The 17432-nt window shown below is 49.6% G+C and overlaps 1 protein-coding gene and 2 non-coding genes across 6 annotated transcripts; 1 reads left to right on the top strand and 2 right to left on the bottom strand.

Moving 5' to 3' along the window:
* Positions 1–4362: 4362 nt before the first annotated feature.
* trnae-cuc lies at positions 4363–4434 on the bottom strand. Its single transcript has one exon. It is a non-coding gene; the product is annotated as a tRNA-Glu (tRNA).
* Positions 4435–4682: 248 nt separating this feature from the next.
* trnaw-cca lies at positions 4683–4754 on the top strand. The gene has a single exon. It is a non-coding gene; the product is annotated as a tRNA-Trp (tRNA).
* A 1990-nt stretch (positions 4755–6744) lies between these two features.
* Positions 6745–16651, bottom strand: LOC118234826 (protein-tyrosine sulfotransferase 1-like). 4 transcript variants are annotated; one of them, XM_035431617.1, is made up of 5 exons: positions 16336–16649; positions 12224–13170; positions 10623–10821; positions 10263–10379; positions 6745–7576 (listed from the first exon to the last, which is right to left on the bottom strand). In XM_035431617.1, the coding sequence occupies exons 2-5, from the start codon at positions 13042–13044 to the stop codon at positions 7541–7543; spliced, it is 1173 nt and encodes a 390-aa protein (XP_035287508.1). In that variant the 5' UTR covers positions 13045–13170; positions 16336–16649; the 3' UTR covers positions 6745–7540. The 4 variants fall into 4 exon arrangements, with proteins under 4 accessions (XP_035287508.1, XP_035287509.1, XP_035287506.1 ...); XM_035431615.1 differs by lacking the exon at positions 6745–7576 and adding an exon at positions 8136–9603 and having other exon boundaries at positions 16336–16651; XM_035431616.1 differs by lacking the exons at positions 6745–7576; positions 16336–16649 and adding exons at positions 8136–9603; positions 16009–16315.
* Positions 16652–17432: the final 781 nt, after the last annotated feature.

Genomic DNA, 17432 nt, shown 5'->3' with positions numbered 1-17432 from the left:
ATATCTTCAACAAAAGGCATCTGCACCCCACTTTCCCTGGGGGGTGTTTAGCTTTTCGTCTTGTAGAAATCTCCGACAGCATATTATAGAGAGGGAAGTAACCGCATCACGTGCTTTCCTTGCGTTCCCGGTCAGTGAATAATCGGGTTCTATATTGAAATAGTGCTATTTGGGGACATCAAGCTTTGTTCCTTAGCCTCCATGTTTTGTTTTAATATGTTATGAAAGTTTCAGTGGTCCAATCGACCATATAAACAATGGCAGGACTGATAACAATGCTGAAATAGTGGGCAAATGTTTTCATGAATAATTTTCTGATGGACAAGATGTCTTGGTACAGGTCATCTGTCAGAGTTCTAACAATTTATGTTAAAAACTTTACTCTGGTGCAAAATGGATGACCTGCATTTCTCCATTAAAGGGCTGGGCCTTCATCCAGGGCTGGTGTTGGAAAGCCTGCTCTTCAGATGCTTGTGTCCAGATGAGTAGGTTAGGGTTAGGGTTAAGGGGTCTGGTCTGAAGGGCCAGTTTGGCCAGTTCTATGAACCAGAAATGAACAAAAATGAACAAGAGATGAGCAATATGAACGAGGCGTGTGTGTGTGTGTGCGTGTGTATCTGTGTATCTACACCGCACATGAGGGACAAGTCGTCACGGTATGCTTTGTGCAAATGAATTTTGCACGTTGCACATGTCGTGCTCATCTTGACGTCATGCAGACCTGGCACCTTTTCCACTTCCTTCTTCCCCCAGCAGCAACCTAGAAAGATGAGGGAGATGATTACTATGTCTTTTTGCATATCCCGATCCCCTGACACGCGCACATGCGCACGCGCGCGCACACACACACACACACGCACGCTTACTTACCTCAGGCACTGGTGTACTAGGTGCAGCCCTCTCCTGGATCTCCCTCACTGTGGCTGCAGTGGCTGGGGTCCTTGTGCTGCCTCCGTTGTATATGCGGTACCACGAGTGCCTTCCCCAGCTTCTCGTGGAAGATGCGCCTCTTGTACAGCTTTGACACATTCCACTCAGGAAAAATCTCCATCCAGATGATGAACGCATTGTAGGCCGATACATCAATTATGTTATAAAAAATGCCTAAAGGCCAGCGCACAGTCATTTGCTTGGTGCTGTAGGACCCCGTTACTTTGTCCAAGTTGTTCCACCCCCCCTTTGGTGGCATTGTAATCTAGGATCATGCTTGGTTTCTGGTCCTCTCTGGTGCTGATTTTGGCATTTTTATGGAGAGTGCTCATGAGACACTAGGGCTGTGGTGTCTGTGAAGACGAACTTGGACAATTGAAGGGCCCTATACTTGATCACCAACAGTTCGGCATATCTGCACTTTCTCGCACTTTACAGGTGAGGTAGGGATAATGGATAATAAGGAGAAAGAGTGTTTGTATGTATGTGTGTATTTGTGTGTGTTAGATTGGGGTGAAATGTGTGTGTGCGTGTGTGTGTGTTTTCATGAATTATTTTCTGATGGACAAGATGTCTTGGTACAGGTCATCTGTCAGAGTTCTAACAATTTATGTTAAAAACTTTACTCTGGTGCAAAATGCCCTTTAAAGGGCTGGGCCTTCATCCAGGGCTGGTGTTGGAAAGCCTGCTCTTCAGATGCTTGTGTCCAGATGAGTAGGTTAGGGTAAGGGTTAAGGGGTCTGGTCTGAAGGGCCAGTTTGGGCGCAGGTTTTTGTTTTAACATTTGGCCCAGCACGAAGATGCCTGATTCTACTGAACAAAACTTTCTAAATCAAGTTGGTCTTCCCTTTGCATCAAACCCATAGAGGAGGAAGTCATTTTAGCCCTCTGGGAAAACCCCAGATTTTAAAAAACAATATCGTTTCAACTGATTTTTTTGGTTTAGCTGCGGTCGTCCCAATCCAAGCAGCAGCACACGTGTGTGTGTCCCCTGCTCAGCTCTGACATGTACCCCACCCATGTGGGGCAAGAGCAGGCATCTGCTGGCCTAACACCAGCGCCCCACGCTGGTCACCACTGTGGCCCCGAACACCAGCGCCCCACGCTGGTCACCACTGTGGCCCCGGAGAACAGCGGTTTAGGGTTACATCAGCGTCCCCTGTGAACGTGGGCAGCCAATCAGATGCCTGCTCAGGCAGGAACCTGGCCCATTGCTCGTTTCCATGGCCTCTTTGTGAGGGCTGACACTGGAGAAGCTGGGACCCAAAGTGCTTCTGACAGCTGAGTCTTTTACCACAGATACTACAAACGCACCAGATACCCAGCCTTACCCTTCTATGGTCTGTGCCACGGCACTGTCCTGCCTCTGACTGCGTGCGCTTCACTGAGTCTTTTACCACAGATACTACAAACGCACCAGATGCTCAACCTTAGTGTCCCGTCCCCGGTCTGTGCCATGGCACTGTCCTGTGAGCGAGGATGAACTGCGCTTTCGGAAGATGCATAATATTGTGATGTTGCAGCTTCAGCAGTAGGTGTTGGATGCATCGCTTAGCATCCCTGCTTCAGCTGAAAGTGTTTTCTAACACTATGAAAATAGAGTGCTAACTGAGCTGGGAGTGGCTAAAGAACCTGTGACTAAAGAATCGCACCTCTGTTTGCTTCTCTTATCAGGCTCAATTATACTCAGAAAAGCCCAGTTCGCATGCTTCAATCTGTGGACTTTTCTAGTGCTGTTAACACGGTGAATCTCCAGTGTTAAACTCCAGCCCTGGAGGGCCGCAGTGTCTGCTGGTTAAACTCTAGTCCTGGAGGGGGCGCTGTGTCTGCAGGTTTAACTCCAGTCCTGGTGGGGGCGCTGTGTCTGTGGGTTTAACTCCAGTCCTGGAGGGCCGCAGTGTCTGCAGGTTTAACTCCAGTCCTGGTAGGGGCGCTGTGTCTGCAGGTTAAACTCCAGTCCTGGAGGGCCGCAGTGTCTGCAGGTTAAACTCCAGTCCTGGAGGGCCGCAGTGTCTGCAGGTTAAACTCCAGTCCTGGAGGGCCGCAGTGTCTGCAGGTTTAACTCCAGTCCTGGTAGCGGCGCTGTGTCTGCAGGTTTAACTCCAGTCCTGGTAGGGGCGCTGTGTCTGCAGGTTAAACTCCAGTCCTGGAGGGCCGCAGTGTCTGCAGGTTTAACTCCAGTCCTGGTAGGGGCGCTGTGTCTGCAGGTTGAACTCCAGTCCTGGAGGGCCGCAGTGTCTGCAGGTTTAACTCCAGTCCTGGTAGGGGCGCTGTGTCTGCAGGTTAAACTCCAGTCCTGGAGGGCCGCAGTGTCTGCAGGTTTAACTCCAGTCCTGGTAGGGGCGCTGTGTCTGCAGGTTGAACTCCAGTCCTGGAGGGCCGCAGTGTCTGCAGGTTTAACTCCAGTCCTGGTAGGGGCGCTGTGTCTGCAGGTTTAACTCCAGTCCTGGTAGGGGCGCTGTGTCTGCAGGTTGAACTCCAGTCCTGGAGGGCCGCAGTGTCTGCAGGTTGAACTCCAGTCCTGGAGGGCCGCAGTGTCTGCAGGTTTAACTCCAGTCCTGGAGGGGGCGCTGTGTCTGCAGGTTGAACTCCAGTCCTGGAGGGGGCGCTGTGTCTGCAGGTTGAACTCCAGTCCTGGAGGGCCGTGGTATCTGCTGGTTTTTGGGGTGTTCTCGGCATCAGTGGTTAACTTAAGTCATTATTTGGCTAAGAGTCCTCGCACCTTGTTCTCGCAGTCTGAAATGAGCTGAAGGAGCCGAAAAAATAGCCTATAGAGAAATGCAATTACCATGGCAACGGAAATAGATTGGAATGGTAGTTTTGGGGTAAACTGACAATGGGTTATCTCAAAATGTTAATCACTTTATTTTATTTTTTTCTGCGAAAACTGAATGGCTGGATGTAGCAGTGCCAAAATTGTTTTATTGAGTCTTAATCTGATTCATAAAGCATCCCAGCTGGGTAACGAGTGAGGCAATTGTATCAGTCAGGAGCATGTCAGGGAATGTAGATTTCACTGTTGCTGGGCATTCATTGTTTTTGGGCTCATACTGGTGCTGCTTTGTGCATACACTGCTGTGACCAGTGCAGTGTGCTGGGCTGTAGGTGGAGTCAACTTGTGGGGCAAAAAAGTTCATATCTTATCTCAACTGCATCTGAGTCTACTGCCTCTTTAATGGCCCACTGAGGAGGAGTCCTTGAGCAGAAGTCTTTACAGTGGGTGGTTCAGTGGGAGGAAATACAGATTATCTTTTGTTTCACTTTGAGATGTGAAGCCAGGAGATTCCTTGGACAGCAGCGCCCTCTGGTGGGCATGTTAATGGCAGTCATGTTATTCATGCGTTGACTCTTGTCCGTTTGCCTCTGGGTTTTACAATGTTATTTGTTCCGAAGAAGAGAAAGTGGAAGTAAAAGGGTAAAAAAAAAGCTTCATTCCCTGACCGGGAATCGAACCCGGGCCGCGGCGGTGAGAGCGCCGAATCCTAACCACTAGACCACCAGGGAGTGGTATGGTGTGTAAGTGGAATCCTGAGAAAAAAAATACTGAAGTTATACGGCAATTTCGCCGTAACTTGCAGTGTAAATGAAAGCGCACATGATATCATTTGGACTTATTGGCTGGATCGTAGGGCCCACGTTAAAAACTGCTTTTGTCGGTAGGTGACTCTAAGTAAGAAGTCCAACTTACATTACGTGGTAGAACCCGGCTGTAAAAGAATATTTTTCTTCTTGTGCTGGATGTTCATCGAAAAGACCTCGTGGCGCAACGGTAGCGCGTCTGACTCCAGATCAGAAGGTTGCGTGTTCAAATCACGTCGGGGTCAATGCTTTTAGTGATATTTCTAAAATGTATTTCTTTTAACACTACAGCTGCATTAGCGCTCGACTAAAGTTCGTGAAGTTCGCCCTGTCTTTAAAAACAACCATCGTGGTTTTGCATAATAACAGAATATTTCAGCCTTGAAAGTGGGTCTTTCTTTGCACACTCAAAGTGTCTGACCTCTTCTGCAAACATCAGTAGTGTATCAATGTTCCCGGCATTGACGGCTATTAAAATACGGGTCATTTATCACAGGCACAGTCGCCTGCTGCCGCTGTATGTGAATTTACACGCATGTCACGTGGCGTAATAAACCTCCTCGACGTTGTCAATAGCGAGCAAGGCAGCTCCGCGATTCCGCAATGGCGAATAACGCGCGAAGGTTCTGCATCAGTTCCTGAAGCCGCACGTGCGCAAAACAAAATATGCGCGCACACACTAGGGGAAACGCGCAGCCTTCCACAACACTGGACTCATGCATGGCATTCCTTTAGGTATGGAGCCGTGAAACATCTTAATGCAGTCCTAAAAAAAGTCTAACTGCATTACCCCTCATAATGATTTTGATTTGATTTATTTGCACTCATCATATAAAAAATACAAAATAGAACAAATACACGTACTTATAACAATACAAAGAGGACTGTTGTAAAAAGTGAGATGTTAAAATGAGAAACAATTTGTAAAGTACTGAGTGCAAGGATTACCCATTAAGCCAGAAATAGCTGGCTCATTTTCAATGGGGTCCTTGAGCTGATGCTGATGAAGAAACACCTTGCAGGTATAATCACCTGTACTACAACTGTAGGGCATAAGGCTGTCTGTATGCAGTCTGTACAGTGCCAGAGTTTTATAGTGTACAACAGCTAGCTTATTTAGCATGCAAACATATATATAAATGTCCATAAATACCAAAATTTGCCCTGATTGTTTTATGAGCGAAAAGCTAACCACTGCTGTTGGCCAATATGTTACACGGTCAGAAGCCGTAGTGGAGGAACTGCACTTAGTACAGAGGGTGAATAACCCGCTGAGGGGGTACCTCCAGGCTTGTTTTTGGGTGGTTACATCTGTTGACTTGATGCCAAGGTGACATGTTGTTCTGTGGTCAGATAAACTAACAGAATAGCCCAGGGGATTATTTGGGAAGTGTTATTGTGCAAGTGTAGGGATCTGAAGCACTCGGTCTCTGATGCCTGTTAGTCTGTGTCTGTATATCTGTCTGTCTGTCGGTGCTGCCTGCCTGTATCTGTTTGTGTCTGTCTGCCTGTCTGTCTGTATCGGTTTGTGTCTGTCTGCCTGCCTGCCTGTGCTGTCTGTCTGTCGGTGCTGTCTGTCTGTTTCTGTGTTTAAAATGGCAGGCCAGGCGCAGGAGTGTTCCGTGATTTCCCCCAGCAGGAAACCACATCAGCGCCTCTGATTTCAGGCCCTGCTGCCATGGCGTTGCTTGGCAACTGAAAGAAACAGCAGGTCATGATGAACGGGTAGATCGTTTTGTTTTTTTATAGCATTATGACTCAGATGATTACGTGAGAAACGCGACTTGTCCTGCCCTGATGTGCACATGGCAGAAGCACTTTTGTAATCCAACATTTGGAAAACAGCAGTATAATAATAAGACATATATAATACACAGTATCTATCAAAATATATGATCCAAATTTTACTGCTCATTGGTGTATGCAGTATTTAGCTCTATGTATTCTCATAATGTATACAGTATTTAGCACTATGTATGCTCATAGTGTATACAGTATTTAGCTGTCTGCTCAGTGTATACAGTATTTAGCTCTGTCTGCTCATAGTGTATACAGTATTTAGCACTATGTCTGCTCATAGTGTATACAGTATTTAGCTCTGTCTGGTCATAGTGTATACATTATTTAGCTCTCTCTGCTCATAGTGTATACAGTATTGATGATTAGCTAAATGAAGGTGTGTCTCATCTCTCTGCAGTGTGGGGAGTTGTAACAAACACAAAGACGTCTTTCAGCTGCAGTTTGCCATCTTTATTTATTTTTACTATAAAAATAATGATGATATTTGCACAAGGCTCGACTTTCATTCCACAAGATGTAGATGGTCCAGCTCACAGGCTGGTTTTTGCACTTTGAAAATGAAGATGAGACACCCTGCTGGCTTTGGCCCCCAGACCTCATAAATGAGCAGCTTTACGGAACGTCATTTACGGAACGCCGGTCCTTCCTTCCCACTCATGATTCCCAACACTGCCATCCATGGAATTCTGTGTCAAATCTGCAGAGGCATTAGCTTAAAAAAAATGCTTAGACATGAGAACAGAGGTGAAATGTTCCGAAAACACATTTTGTTTTGTGAGGAGGGTGTGCCTCTGCTTTAGTGCGCTGCTCCGCCGCACAGTTCTCTGACTTTAGGGGAAAAGCGCTCGGAACTGTGCGCCTCCTGCTGAAGGAGGGATGAGGAGAACGTAAAGGAACGCGTCGGCGTCCGGCTGCGAAATTAAAATCGTTTTCTCTCGACGGGGCTTAAAAATGAGCTGCCTTCAAAAGGGGGGCCTGCACGGAGGAAGGTGGGTCCCACCCCAGGGTCGCCATGGGAACAGCAAACCCCTGGGAGGAATGGCGGGATGTCCTGTCGCAGTCCTCCGGTAAAACACTGCAACATTCCGGGTTCCCGGAATATACTGGAATTCCAGCCAATCCCCATTTCTTACTGATCAATGCGCCCAACCCAACCCAGGCACGGCAGGAGCAGCCAGCTGTGCGGGTTTGTCCAACAGTCCTCCTCCTCTTCCTCCTCTTCCTCCTGCTGTTAACTGGGAATCGGGCTTTCTGGAAACTTCTGCAGCTGTGGAGAGTGAGCAGAGAGAGGAAGAGCATTTAGGAGCAGAAACCCTCCTCCTCCTCTACACAGAGGCTTTCAGGAAGAGCAACATAGGAAGGAAGGGGCACAGGGTCTGGGCTTGAGGGATCCTGCACGAAGGCGTTGTGTCGCCCCCTGCAGGAGGCAAACAGGATCACACAAGCCTGCTCTAAAAAACGGAAACAGCTCTTCAACCCACAAATGAGAACATGACCTCACGCAGATGTTACCAATAGTAACAGATTATTACCAACAAGGACATGACCTCACGCTGATGTCACACTGACGTCAGAAACATAACAGCTATTCCCCAGGCGCATCTCTCCACATCTTCCCAAAACTGCAGTTCTCTTCCCCACCACTGGGTGGCGGGGTCCCCTTGCAGCTTCAGTAAGGCCAACCCCAGCCAGAGCCACAGGGCCTGGGGCGCGAGCTTAATCCCCAGCGTTCCCCTCATTACCACACAACACACACACTCGGTACACACGGCCTGGTTGCCTAGGCAACCTGCGGCTCTCCGAAAGCCTATTTTTGACAGCGAGCGTCCACGAGTCGCTCTTCGCTGATCTCAAAACAGAGCACGTACCGTCGCAATCAGGAGAGCCCGCTCTGACGTCCACGAAAACGGTCTTCAACACAAAATAACCAGCGCGTATGAGCAATATCATCGTCACTGTTCCAATTCACATCTCTCCTTCTCTCTCTCTCTCTCTCTCTCTCTGCAATCACTCCATCACTGGCACTGGATTTCAAAGGCACCTTTAAAAAGGCCCACTCTGCTTGCAGGGCACATTTCAACATCACGCGGTTTGGGCTGGGACCCCCGGGGGTGCATTAAACCGCACCGCTATTCGGAGGGGCAGCGTTTCTGTGACTCATATTTTGAAGGTCACAGTGCGGGCCTAATGACCACAGTGTGACACATCTGAGCCCCCCTGGGGGGGGTGTTTAGATTGATGCGCGTGTATGACCGAACGTGCCGGTAGAGACGGGACTCTCGCCTGCGATGTGAGAAGCGTTTACGCTCCACAGCGGTATTCTCACTTCAGTGCGTCCCTCCTTACGGACCGCCGGGCACGCCAGACGCACTATCGATCAGAACACGCTTGTCTCCATGGAAACCGGCGGTTTGGGCGGCCTGTCGATGGGGGTTTGATGGAGGGACCCCAGCGTCCTCGCGATGCTCTTTTGGGGAGTGTATAGTGCCAGTGCCCCAGGGACTGCAGACAGACTCCTACACCACTGCTTTGTGTTGGCTAAATACGCCGTGTTACTGCATATATACAGTGTAGTCCGTGAGGACTTGGACAGCGACACCATTTCTGTTGTTTTGGCTCTGTACTCCGGGACATTGGCTTTGAAATGAAACAATGGCTGTGGCATTAAAGTTCAGACTGTCTGCTTTAATCTGTGGGTATTTACATTCATATCAGGTGGACCATGTAGGAATTGCATGTAGGAAACACTTAAGGACTGCATTACGGAGTCAGGCCTGATTCCAGCACAATGCTGGAGTCTGACACCTTCACATGAGCCTCTAAACGCAGAGCGTTAGAACATCCATCCCAACATCCTGATGTTCAGAGAACTGACACCGAATAAATCTCCTACATTAAACGACTCTGTTGAAACATGAGCGGGTCTATCCATCAAAGCAATCTGGCAATCATCCATTTATAGAAGGGAGAAAAAAAACAAATCCTGAATGGATTACCCTAATTCCACCGGGATCTTTATCTCGAATGCGTATCAAAGCACCACCGAGGTGTTGAACAGCAGCCAGTGTAAATCTCACACAGTCAGGGGGATAAACTACAGGCCAGGTTTCAACCACCAAAACGGCGAATGCAAGCACAGATGTCACAGAACAAACACGAAGCCATCTATAAACAGCGCAGCTCTGCCGAGAGCATCGCTCACTGCACTCAAACACGCTGCTGTCGCCGTCTTCATCCTTACCGACGTTACAACTGAACCCACTCTACGACTGGCAGTTCAGTATTCAAATATACCTTGAATAGGAGAAAAAGAAAAACAAATTATAATGGTTAAAAATTAACGTTTGAATATGTAGTCATGTGCGCCCGGCTGGCTAAGTTTTGGGCGCGACCATGTTGTCGGTGTTCACGTAGCCCATAATGCCTTGCGTTCATGTTACGTGGGTGCTAACCGCTAATGGAAGGCAAGTGGAATGGGGGATGGGCCACTGATCCACACCGATGGTCCAGCTTGTTCTGGTCTGATGATGAACTGCCTGCTGAATTCTGCGTGAGCCTCATCCCAGTTCTGCCTGGTTCTGCCTCAGGTCCACCAATACCAGGCCTTATTCTGCCTGTGCCTGCCTACTTGCTCCCCCTTGTGGACACAACAGGCATAATAAGTGCCCAAGAGTATCTCATGGCAATGTATTAATGATGCAATTTTGACATTTTCTTGTGAAATTCACAAGAAATATGCCTATATATTTACATTTCTATTGTTTTTGAATATTCAAATGAAATGTTTTGGTCCAAAAAATGATCTGACTAAATGGTTGCTTTTCTAAGGCTTGAAAAAACTCAAATCTTTCCTGTGTCATGTCTGTGTGGTGCTATAGAGCTAATTAAAATGAATTGGCTGAAAGTCTGTAAGATTTGCCCAGTGTTGTGCTGCTCATATTTTGCCTAGTTACCCTGGAGTGAAGGACCCGATGTGCTCCATGGAAACGAGAGGGCAAGCTGTTCTGTTTCTCTGAAGGGGGCATTGTAGCCCTGTGATTGGCTGGCCTGTCAGATGCAGGATAATGACCCTGGAGAGAACTAGTGCTCAGAAGATTGGGGGGGGGAGCGGGGAGCGGGGAGAGAGGAGGGGAAAGGAGAGAGAGAGAAGTGGGGGAGAGAAAGAGCACAAATACAAGCCCACAGTCACACACACAAGTCCACAGACGCACACAAACACACACGTGCCCACAGTCACACACAGGCACACTCGAGCGTACATGTGTACAGCCATACAGACGGCTTGTTCAGCAGCGGGTGCAGGAGGTACCCACCCTTCTGGAGTTGTCCTGGACCTGGGGGTCGGGTTTGCCGTAGTTGGGGGGGTTGGCGAGCGGGTCGTAGCCGAGGCGGGCCAGCATGGGGGCGATGAGGGGCATGTCGTTCAGCACGTCCTCGGGAATGTGCCCCACCCACTTGGAGAGGGCGTCCACGTTCACCGGCCGGATCACCTGGTCTGTGGAGCGCTCCACTCTGCGGGACAGTCACATGGCCCGTCAGAGGACAAAAACACACCACCAAAGAAACCGCACAGGACAAACTCTGACGCTGCCCGAAACACAGACCTCCACAAAAGCACAGACCTCCGCACTTTAACACAGATCTCTGCAGGCCACTGAACCAATTAATGGGAATCTGCACAGAATTAGCCCGGGCAGCATTAGCATGAGCGGTATTAGCACAAGCAGCATTAGCATGAGCAGTATTAGCACAGGCAGCATTAGCACGAGCGGCATTAGCATGAGCGATGTTAGCACGAGCGGTATTAGCACAGGCGGCATTAGCATGAGCAGCATTAGCATGAGTGGTATTAGCACGAGCAGCATTAGCATGAGCAGTATTAGCACGAGCAGCATTAGCATGAGCGTTATTAGCACAGGCGGCATTAGCATGAGCGGTATTAGCACGAGCGCCATTAGCCTGACGGGTCTCTCTCACAGCCCACGTGACTCTGGGCTGCAGCCGTTTCCTGGCAGACGGAGCGGAGAGAGACCTGCCAGCCCTGTGGGGGCCCAAGTGGAAAGAGCCTCCATCAATCACACGGTTAGTGCCCTGCAGGCTGCATCTGTCCTTTAGTCTCTCTCCCTCTAAGTGCTTAGAGCATCTGTATCAGCAATCAATGGGGCCGTCTCTCAATCTCTGTCAGCACTCTCTCAACTTAAAATGGAGGGAAAGCGGGGGAAATGGTGCAGTGCGCCAGTGTAAATCAGACTCGGGGAGGGTAATTAATTTTAGAGGACAGTCGGGAAGGCCTGTGGCCGCTGTAATTGGGTTTGAGGAGGGTGGTGATACTGAAGGACGACGCAGAGACGGGTCTGTCAGCACTGCTGCTGCTCGTCCTCGACCCTCATCTTAATCTGAGAAACTGACCCGAGCACAGGCCCTGAGGGCCGAGAGGAGCGGGAGCTCTGAGGGGTGAGGGGAGGGATGAGGGATACGGGGCGTTCCGTCCCTGGATACGGGGCATTCTGTCCCAGGATATGGAACGGGACACATACGAGTCTGTCACAGACACACCTACCCCAGACCCGGTGGCAGACGGAGGGGACGACGGTGCTGAACGCGTCACAGCGTTCGTGGAGCGCACTCACACACTGGAACAGTGCCACAGGAGGATGCACCACCCAGCAGCCCCAAAACAAGGAAGCGTTTGAAGCCTTTGGGTAGCAGGCCAGCCAAAACAAGCTTACCCCGCTAAATATCTGCTTGGTGCCCACTCTCAGAGAGCAGGGGGGCAGAGATGAAGAGAACTGCAAGTTCCTGCTAGTTTCTTTCATTTTCTGCTGTTGTGGTATGATTAACAAAAGTGTTTTTATGTTGATTTTTTAAATGTAATGTAGACATGCAAGAGAGTGGGGGGGGGGGGACGACTTACTTTGAGAGGGACACGCCTCCTGCCTTCCCGATGAGGTCCTCGTGGTGCAGGACGGCCTCGTTCCAGGGGACCTCCAGGAAGTCCAGCAGCCTCCTCATCCACTGCTCGGGGTGCAGCACCAGCAGCTCATAGCGCACGGGCAGGCAGCGGCCCGTGGCGTCCAGGCACTGCTCGTACATGCTCTCGATGGCCCGGTTCCACTTGGTCAGGCAGTCGCGGTAGCTGCCCAGGTCGAAGCCGGCGATGGTCACCTTGCGCGAGATCATGGAGTGGACGGAGGCGCGGCCGTCGCGGATCATCAGGACGAACCTGGCGCGCGGGAAGATCTTGGCCAGGTAGGAGAGGGACTTGAGGGCGAAGGGGTCCTTGTTGCAGAGGAAGGGCGCCGGCTCGCCGTGCCGCACGATGATCTCCAGGAGGAAGGCGCGCATGGCGGCGTCCAGCACCTCGTCGGTCACGCCCGCCTCGTCCAGGCGCATCTTCTCGCGGCCCGAGCGGCTCCAGGTCTGCTTCATGGCCAGGACGCGCGGGATGACGCGCGTCTCCTCGCCGCAGCGCACCGCGGGGTGGGCGTCCAGCATGGCGCGCATCAGCGTGGTGCCGCTGCGCGGGAACCCCCCGATGAAGATCAGGGGCGTGTCCTTGTTGTAGGCGGCGCCCGCGCCGCCGCTGGCGTTGCGCCCCCCGGAGGCGTCCGGCTGGTGGGCGGAGTCTGCGCCGCGGTGGCTGCACTCCATGGCGTGCCGGCCCAGGTACAGCACGCTGATGGAGCTGATGACCAGGCAGCCCAGCAGCAGATTGTGCTTCAGCTTCCCGATCATTTCCGGGCCACGCTGGAGGTCTGGGGCACACGGCCGGGTCACTTCCTGCAGGCCGGGTCACTTCCTGTGGGGTTCACCCTCGGGGGCACAGCAAGGCTCTCTCCTGAGCTTCCATCTCCATCAGGTCTGGAAAGCACATGTCCACATCAGCTAAACAAGACTCCTCAAATCTGGTCAACTCACGTCTGGCCTAAAGTCCCAAAGTCACTCTGATGTCTCTGGATCTGGGCTCAGGAGCCAATCAGGAGTGTGGATCTGGGATCAGGAGCCAATCAGGAGTGTGGATCTGGGACCATTAGGAGCGAGAACCTGAGATCATGAGAGAAATTTTTGAGTCTCTCAAAATGACCATGGATGACCATGGTGTGCACGTATCAATACACCCAATACACTGCACGAATTCACACATCTTCACTCATCTAATCTCAAATCCTGGTTTTAAAAAGTGCACTTTAGAAGGCAAATTACACACACCAAGAAACGTGCAGTCTGTCTGGAACACTTGGAGAAGGCCCAACCCTTCTCCAACAAAACATCCAACATCTGTAAGAACATCTGCTTTCTACTTTTTGTTGTGGTGCATTTTCCCTGTTCCTTATTTAAGCACAGAGAACAGATAATCTTCCCCAGGACCGGCATCCTTCAGCCTATAATGTTCCCTGCATTTCCCCCCCTGCATCAGACTAATGCTGCCTCAGGCCAAATAATATTGCAGGAATCTGGGCTCCATTGTGAGCAGAACTTCTAAAGGAGAGACCTCTCATATGTTGCTCCCGCTGACTTGCATCTTCACCACGGTGCCAATCTGAACTTTGTGGGCTAATGGGGAAGAATGTGAGTGCGTGGAAATGGTGCCTCGTTGGGCAGGAACCCAACGCCCCAGGAGAGCCCTGGTGAAGGGCAATTAGGAGCTTAAAAAGTCTGGCTGCCTCTATACCACAGCCTGCACAGGTCCACAGAAGTGCTGACATCCCCTCATTCTGTCAAACAATAAAAAGAGCAGGAGCCTCTGACATCACAGAAGCCTGTGTCTCCTGGGGAGTAAATAAACGCAATGAGAGGAATCCTGGAGTCTTCCCAGATCTTTCTTTCCCAGATTCCCGGACAGGGGCGACCCCATCACAGCCTTGCACACCCTGAGCTGCTCGGATGTTTTGCATGAGACTCATCCTCGTGCACACCCACAGGAAGGAGAAGTGTGTCATGCTTAAGGAAACCAAAGAGCACGGCTCACAGATCTTGGCACACATCTCCTTAATTATCTTTTCTGGCTCTGTCTGCCTCAGTAAAGAAAGAGTTCCTGTTTCTGTAATAACTTCAAGAACATAACATCACTCTTGTGTTTCCATCTAGAAACAAAGCCCCCTCCCCCCATTTGGGTTTGGCACCTGCTGACAGCAGGGTGATCAGTGACACGTCAAAAGTGGTTAACACAGTCACAAGTCTATGCCTGCTATTTACAGCTGTGTCAGATGTTCAAGTGCAACTTCCTGGTGGTAAACTTGGATTTTTCTAACGCTGAACTGATCAAGCCAGGAAGTTGCAGGAACTCAGTTTTGCCACCTCACAAAGCTCCACACATTTCCTGTGCAGTCATCTGGGGGCCAGCGGAGCACAGCGTCGGTTCGGCTGCGAGCGCGGGCCCCCGGGCGAAGGGACCCCAAGGGGACCCCCAAGGGGACCCCCAGTATCCCCCATTCAGGGCTCATCCAGATGACCCGCCTGCACGGCCTAACCAAGCCACTGCACTCTGAGCAGGACTGAAGCTGAGCATTAGTCCGCACCCGGAGTCGTGGTCCTGCCCAAACCTGCCCTCCCACCCCTTCCTCTCCCTCCTGATCACCCATAAATCACTGCAAAGTCTGGACTGAATTTTATCGTTTCACAGCATTTCTGTCCAAATACTAAAAAAAATGGAGACACTTGTCAGGATTGTGTGGAAGACGACAAGACAGGACCCTGCTGCAGAAGGGATTTCTCCAAACAGCTGTGACCTGTTCACACATTGCACATTGTGCACATTTAACACGAGCCAACCGACCTGCCATGTGACTTAAGGGCACGTCATACCTGTCTTGCAGGTTTCCCATATTGTGTACAAAAATTTATATATATAATACCACAAGATTTTCCCTATTTTCTACCCTCAGTTTTAGCGGGGATAGACTGGCCGTGCTTTTGGATGCGCGGTTGGCACGAGAGGCAGATCGGTTTCTGGCAGCCATCCAATACAAACGCCGTATTTACACGAGCAGTTCAATGTCTGGATAACGTTGCGCGAGCTCCAGAAAATTCATAACCGAAAACCTCACGAAATTTTATGGGTAAAAATAGAAGCCAAAAGACATTCATGTACGTGCCGTCTCCAGTTTTTGAAGAGGATTTTTCCTCACAAATACATTGTGGCAACACTGCATATCGCCTAAACAGTGCTCACTATGTGGGTATATATTAATGAATTTAAAATAATGTGCGCGTGAAAAAATGTTACCCTTGGCCAGTTTGCTTTGCCAAACAGTACCGCATACACATTTAAATGCAGACAGGGCAAGCTAGCTAGAAAAAGAAACCCGATGACCACAAAAAATACCCAGTCATTTCAAACTGATCAATCCTTACAAACAAACAGTCCAAAGCAAAATCGCAAAAGACACAACCACCTAACTATATCCGAGTTAGCTGTAGTTCGCAAGATGGCTGTATACCCGCTGATTATACAAAATTAAATATCCGATTTTAATTTTTAAAAGTGGTTCACGCAAAATGTATAACAAGCCAAGACCAACAATCGTAATCGCCAAACAAATAAGTTGTAAACAACATTTGCGACAGAATAGGCTACAAAGTCCTAAGTTCTAAAACATAGATATGTCGGTTAGTTAAATAGGTCACCTGACACAGTCTTGTACAAGTATACAGACATCTGTAGTCACCAGTTAGACTAATACAAAATGTAATATTCACCATGTACAGGTGGCAGTAGACAGCGTAAACAGTTTGTCTGATCGAGAACACTCACTAAACTAGTCATCCTAAATAATTGCCATTTCTGACATATACGATTCCCTAGTCATTACAGTTATAGTTACATTACATTACTGTAGTTCATCGTCATAAACATAACTTGTTGACTAACTTAGATGGCGACATAGTGCAGTTGCCAATACAGCTATACTAGCCAACAACTTTATTAGCATCGCCCCGTTCTAGTGTCGGTCGCTATAAAGAAGTAGAGCCAGAGACATACTAGCTAGCTTGGTTAGTGGACTAGCCAACTAGCTTCAGACGCACCAAATGAAGATGATCCGTAGCTGCAGAGATGGTGTATGGCCCAGAAGCAAGCAATGTACCCGGTTCAACTATTTCAACACTGTTACTCGAATACAATTCTTCCGTAGTTTTCTACGGACTGCAGTTCCTTTTCCGCGATTCGAACACGCAGCTCTTCCTTGCTTGAATAGAATCGCTCCGCTAGCTTCTCATCAGCCAAAGCCAGAACACGACTGTCTTCGCTCAGACACGGGGCGGCAGAAAACCTGATCCTGATTGGTCGACCAGAGGGAAAAATATCAGAAAACGAGTCTGCTTCGGCACAGTCAATTGGCTGTTGACTGAGATAGAGCAACCCCTCTAGTGTTTTGGGTCGTCGTGGTGCGCCGACTTTTGCGCAGGCCCACAGATTCTATAGAATTGCACGATTGGCTCACCCGGTCCCCTGCGCGCTCGGCAGCCGATTTGTTCCATATAAATTTCAGCATATCTGAGCAGAACCATTGCAGTGCATGACCTCCCAAATCAGCCCCTGTTCAGCTGGTCAGCTGATGGTTCAGTGATCCAGGCAGTTTTATAGACCTATAAATTACCTGTAAATGTCCTTGATTTGCCATGACACTATGATGTAAATCACTCGGTCACTTTGAACGTGTCCCATAATGGACTGCCGTTACCCTGCCCACTTATTCTCAGCGAAACGGGGGTTGAGGCGGACCTGTTGGGCCTTTATATATCAGGGCTGTCCAGTCTTTTCTGAAAACGGGCCGGTGTGGGTGCAGGTTTTTGTTTTAGCCCGGCACTGCGACACCAATCATGGTCCTCAGTGAAGACCTTGAGAAGTACAATCCCGAGGCGTCATTGCTCTAGTCTACAACAAAACCCTGCGCCCAGGTTAAAGTGGTAAGGTAGTGCTTAATGACATGTTCTGGATATTAAAAGCATATCTCTGTGCTAAAGTGCTGCCAAGTTTACTAGTTCAGAGAGGTGGGGCTGCCAAACTCAAGTCTGGTGTCTATGCGTGTATGTGTCAGCTTTAGCGCTTGTGCATCAGCTCATATAGACTGGCCTGATGGGGAGGCTTCAGGCTGTGTGGATTTGGCAGCTGGCCCTCTGGT

Source organism: Anguilla anguilla, chromosome 9, assembly GCF_013347855.1.
Source record: "Anguilla anguilla isolate fAngAng1 chromosome 9, fAngAng1.pri, whole genome shotgun sequence".
Lineage (NCBI taxonomy): Eukaryota > Metazoa > Chordata > Actinopteri > Anguilliformes > Anguillidae > Anguilla > Anguilla anguilla.
Note: the sequence above shows the minus strand (reverse complement) of the source record. Positions and strands in the feature narration are given on the sequence as shown.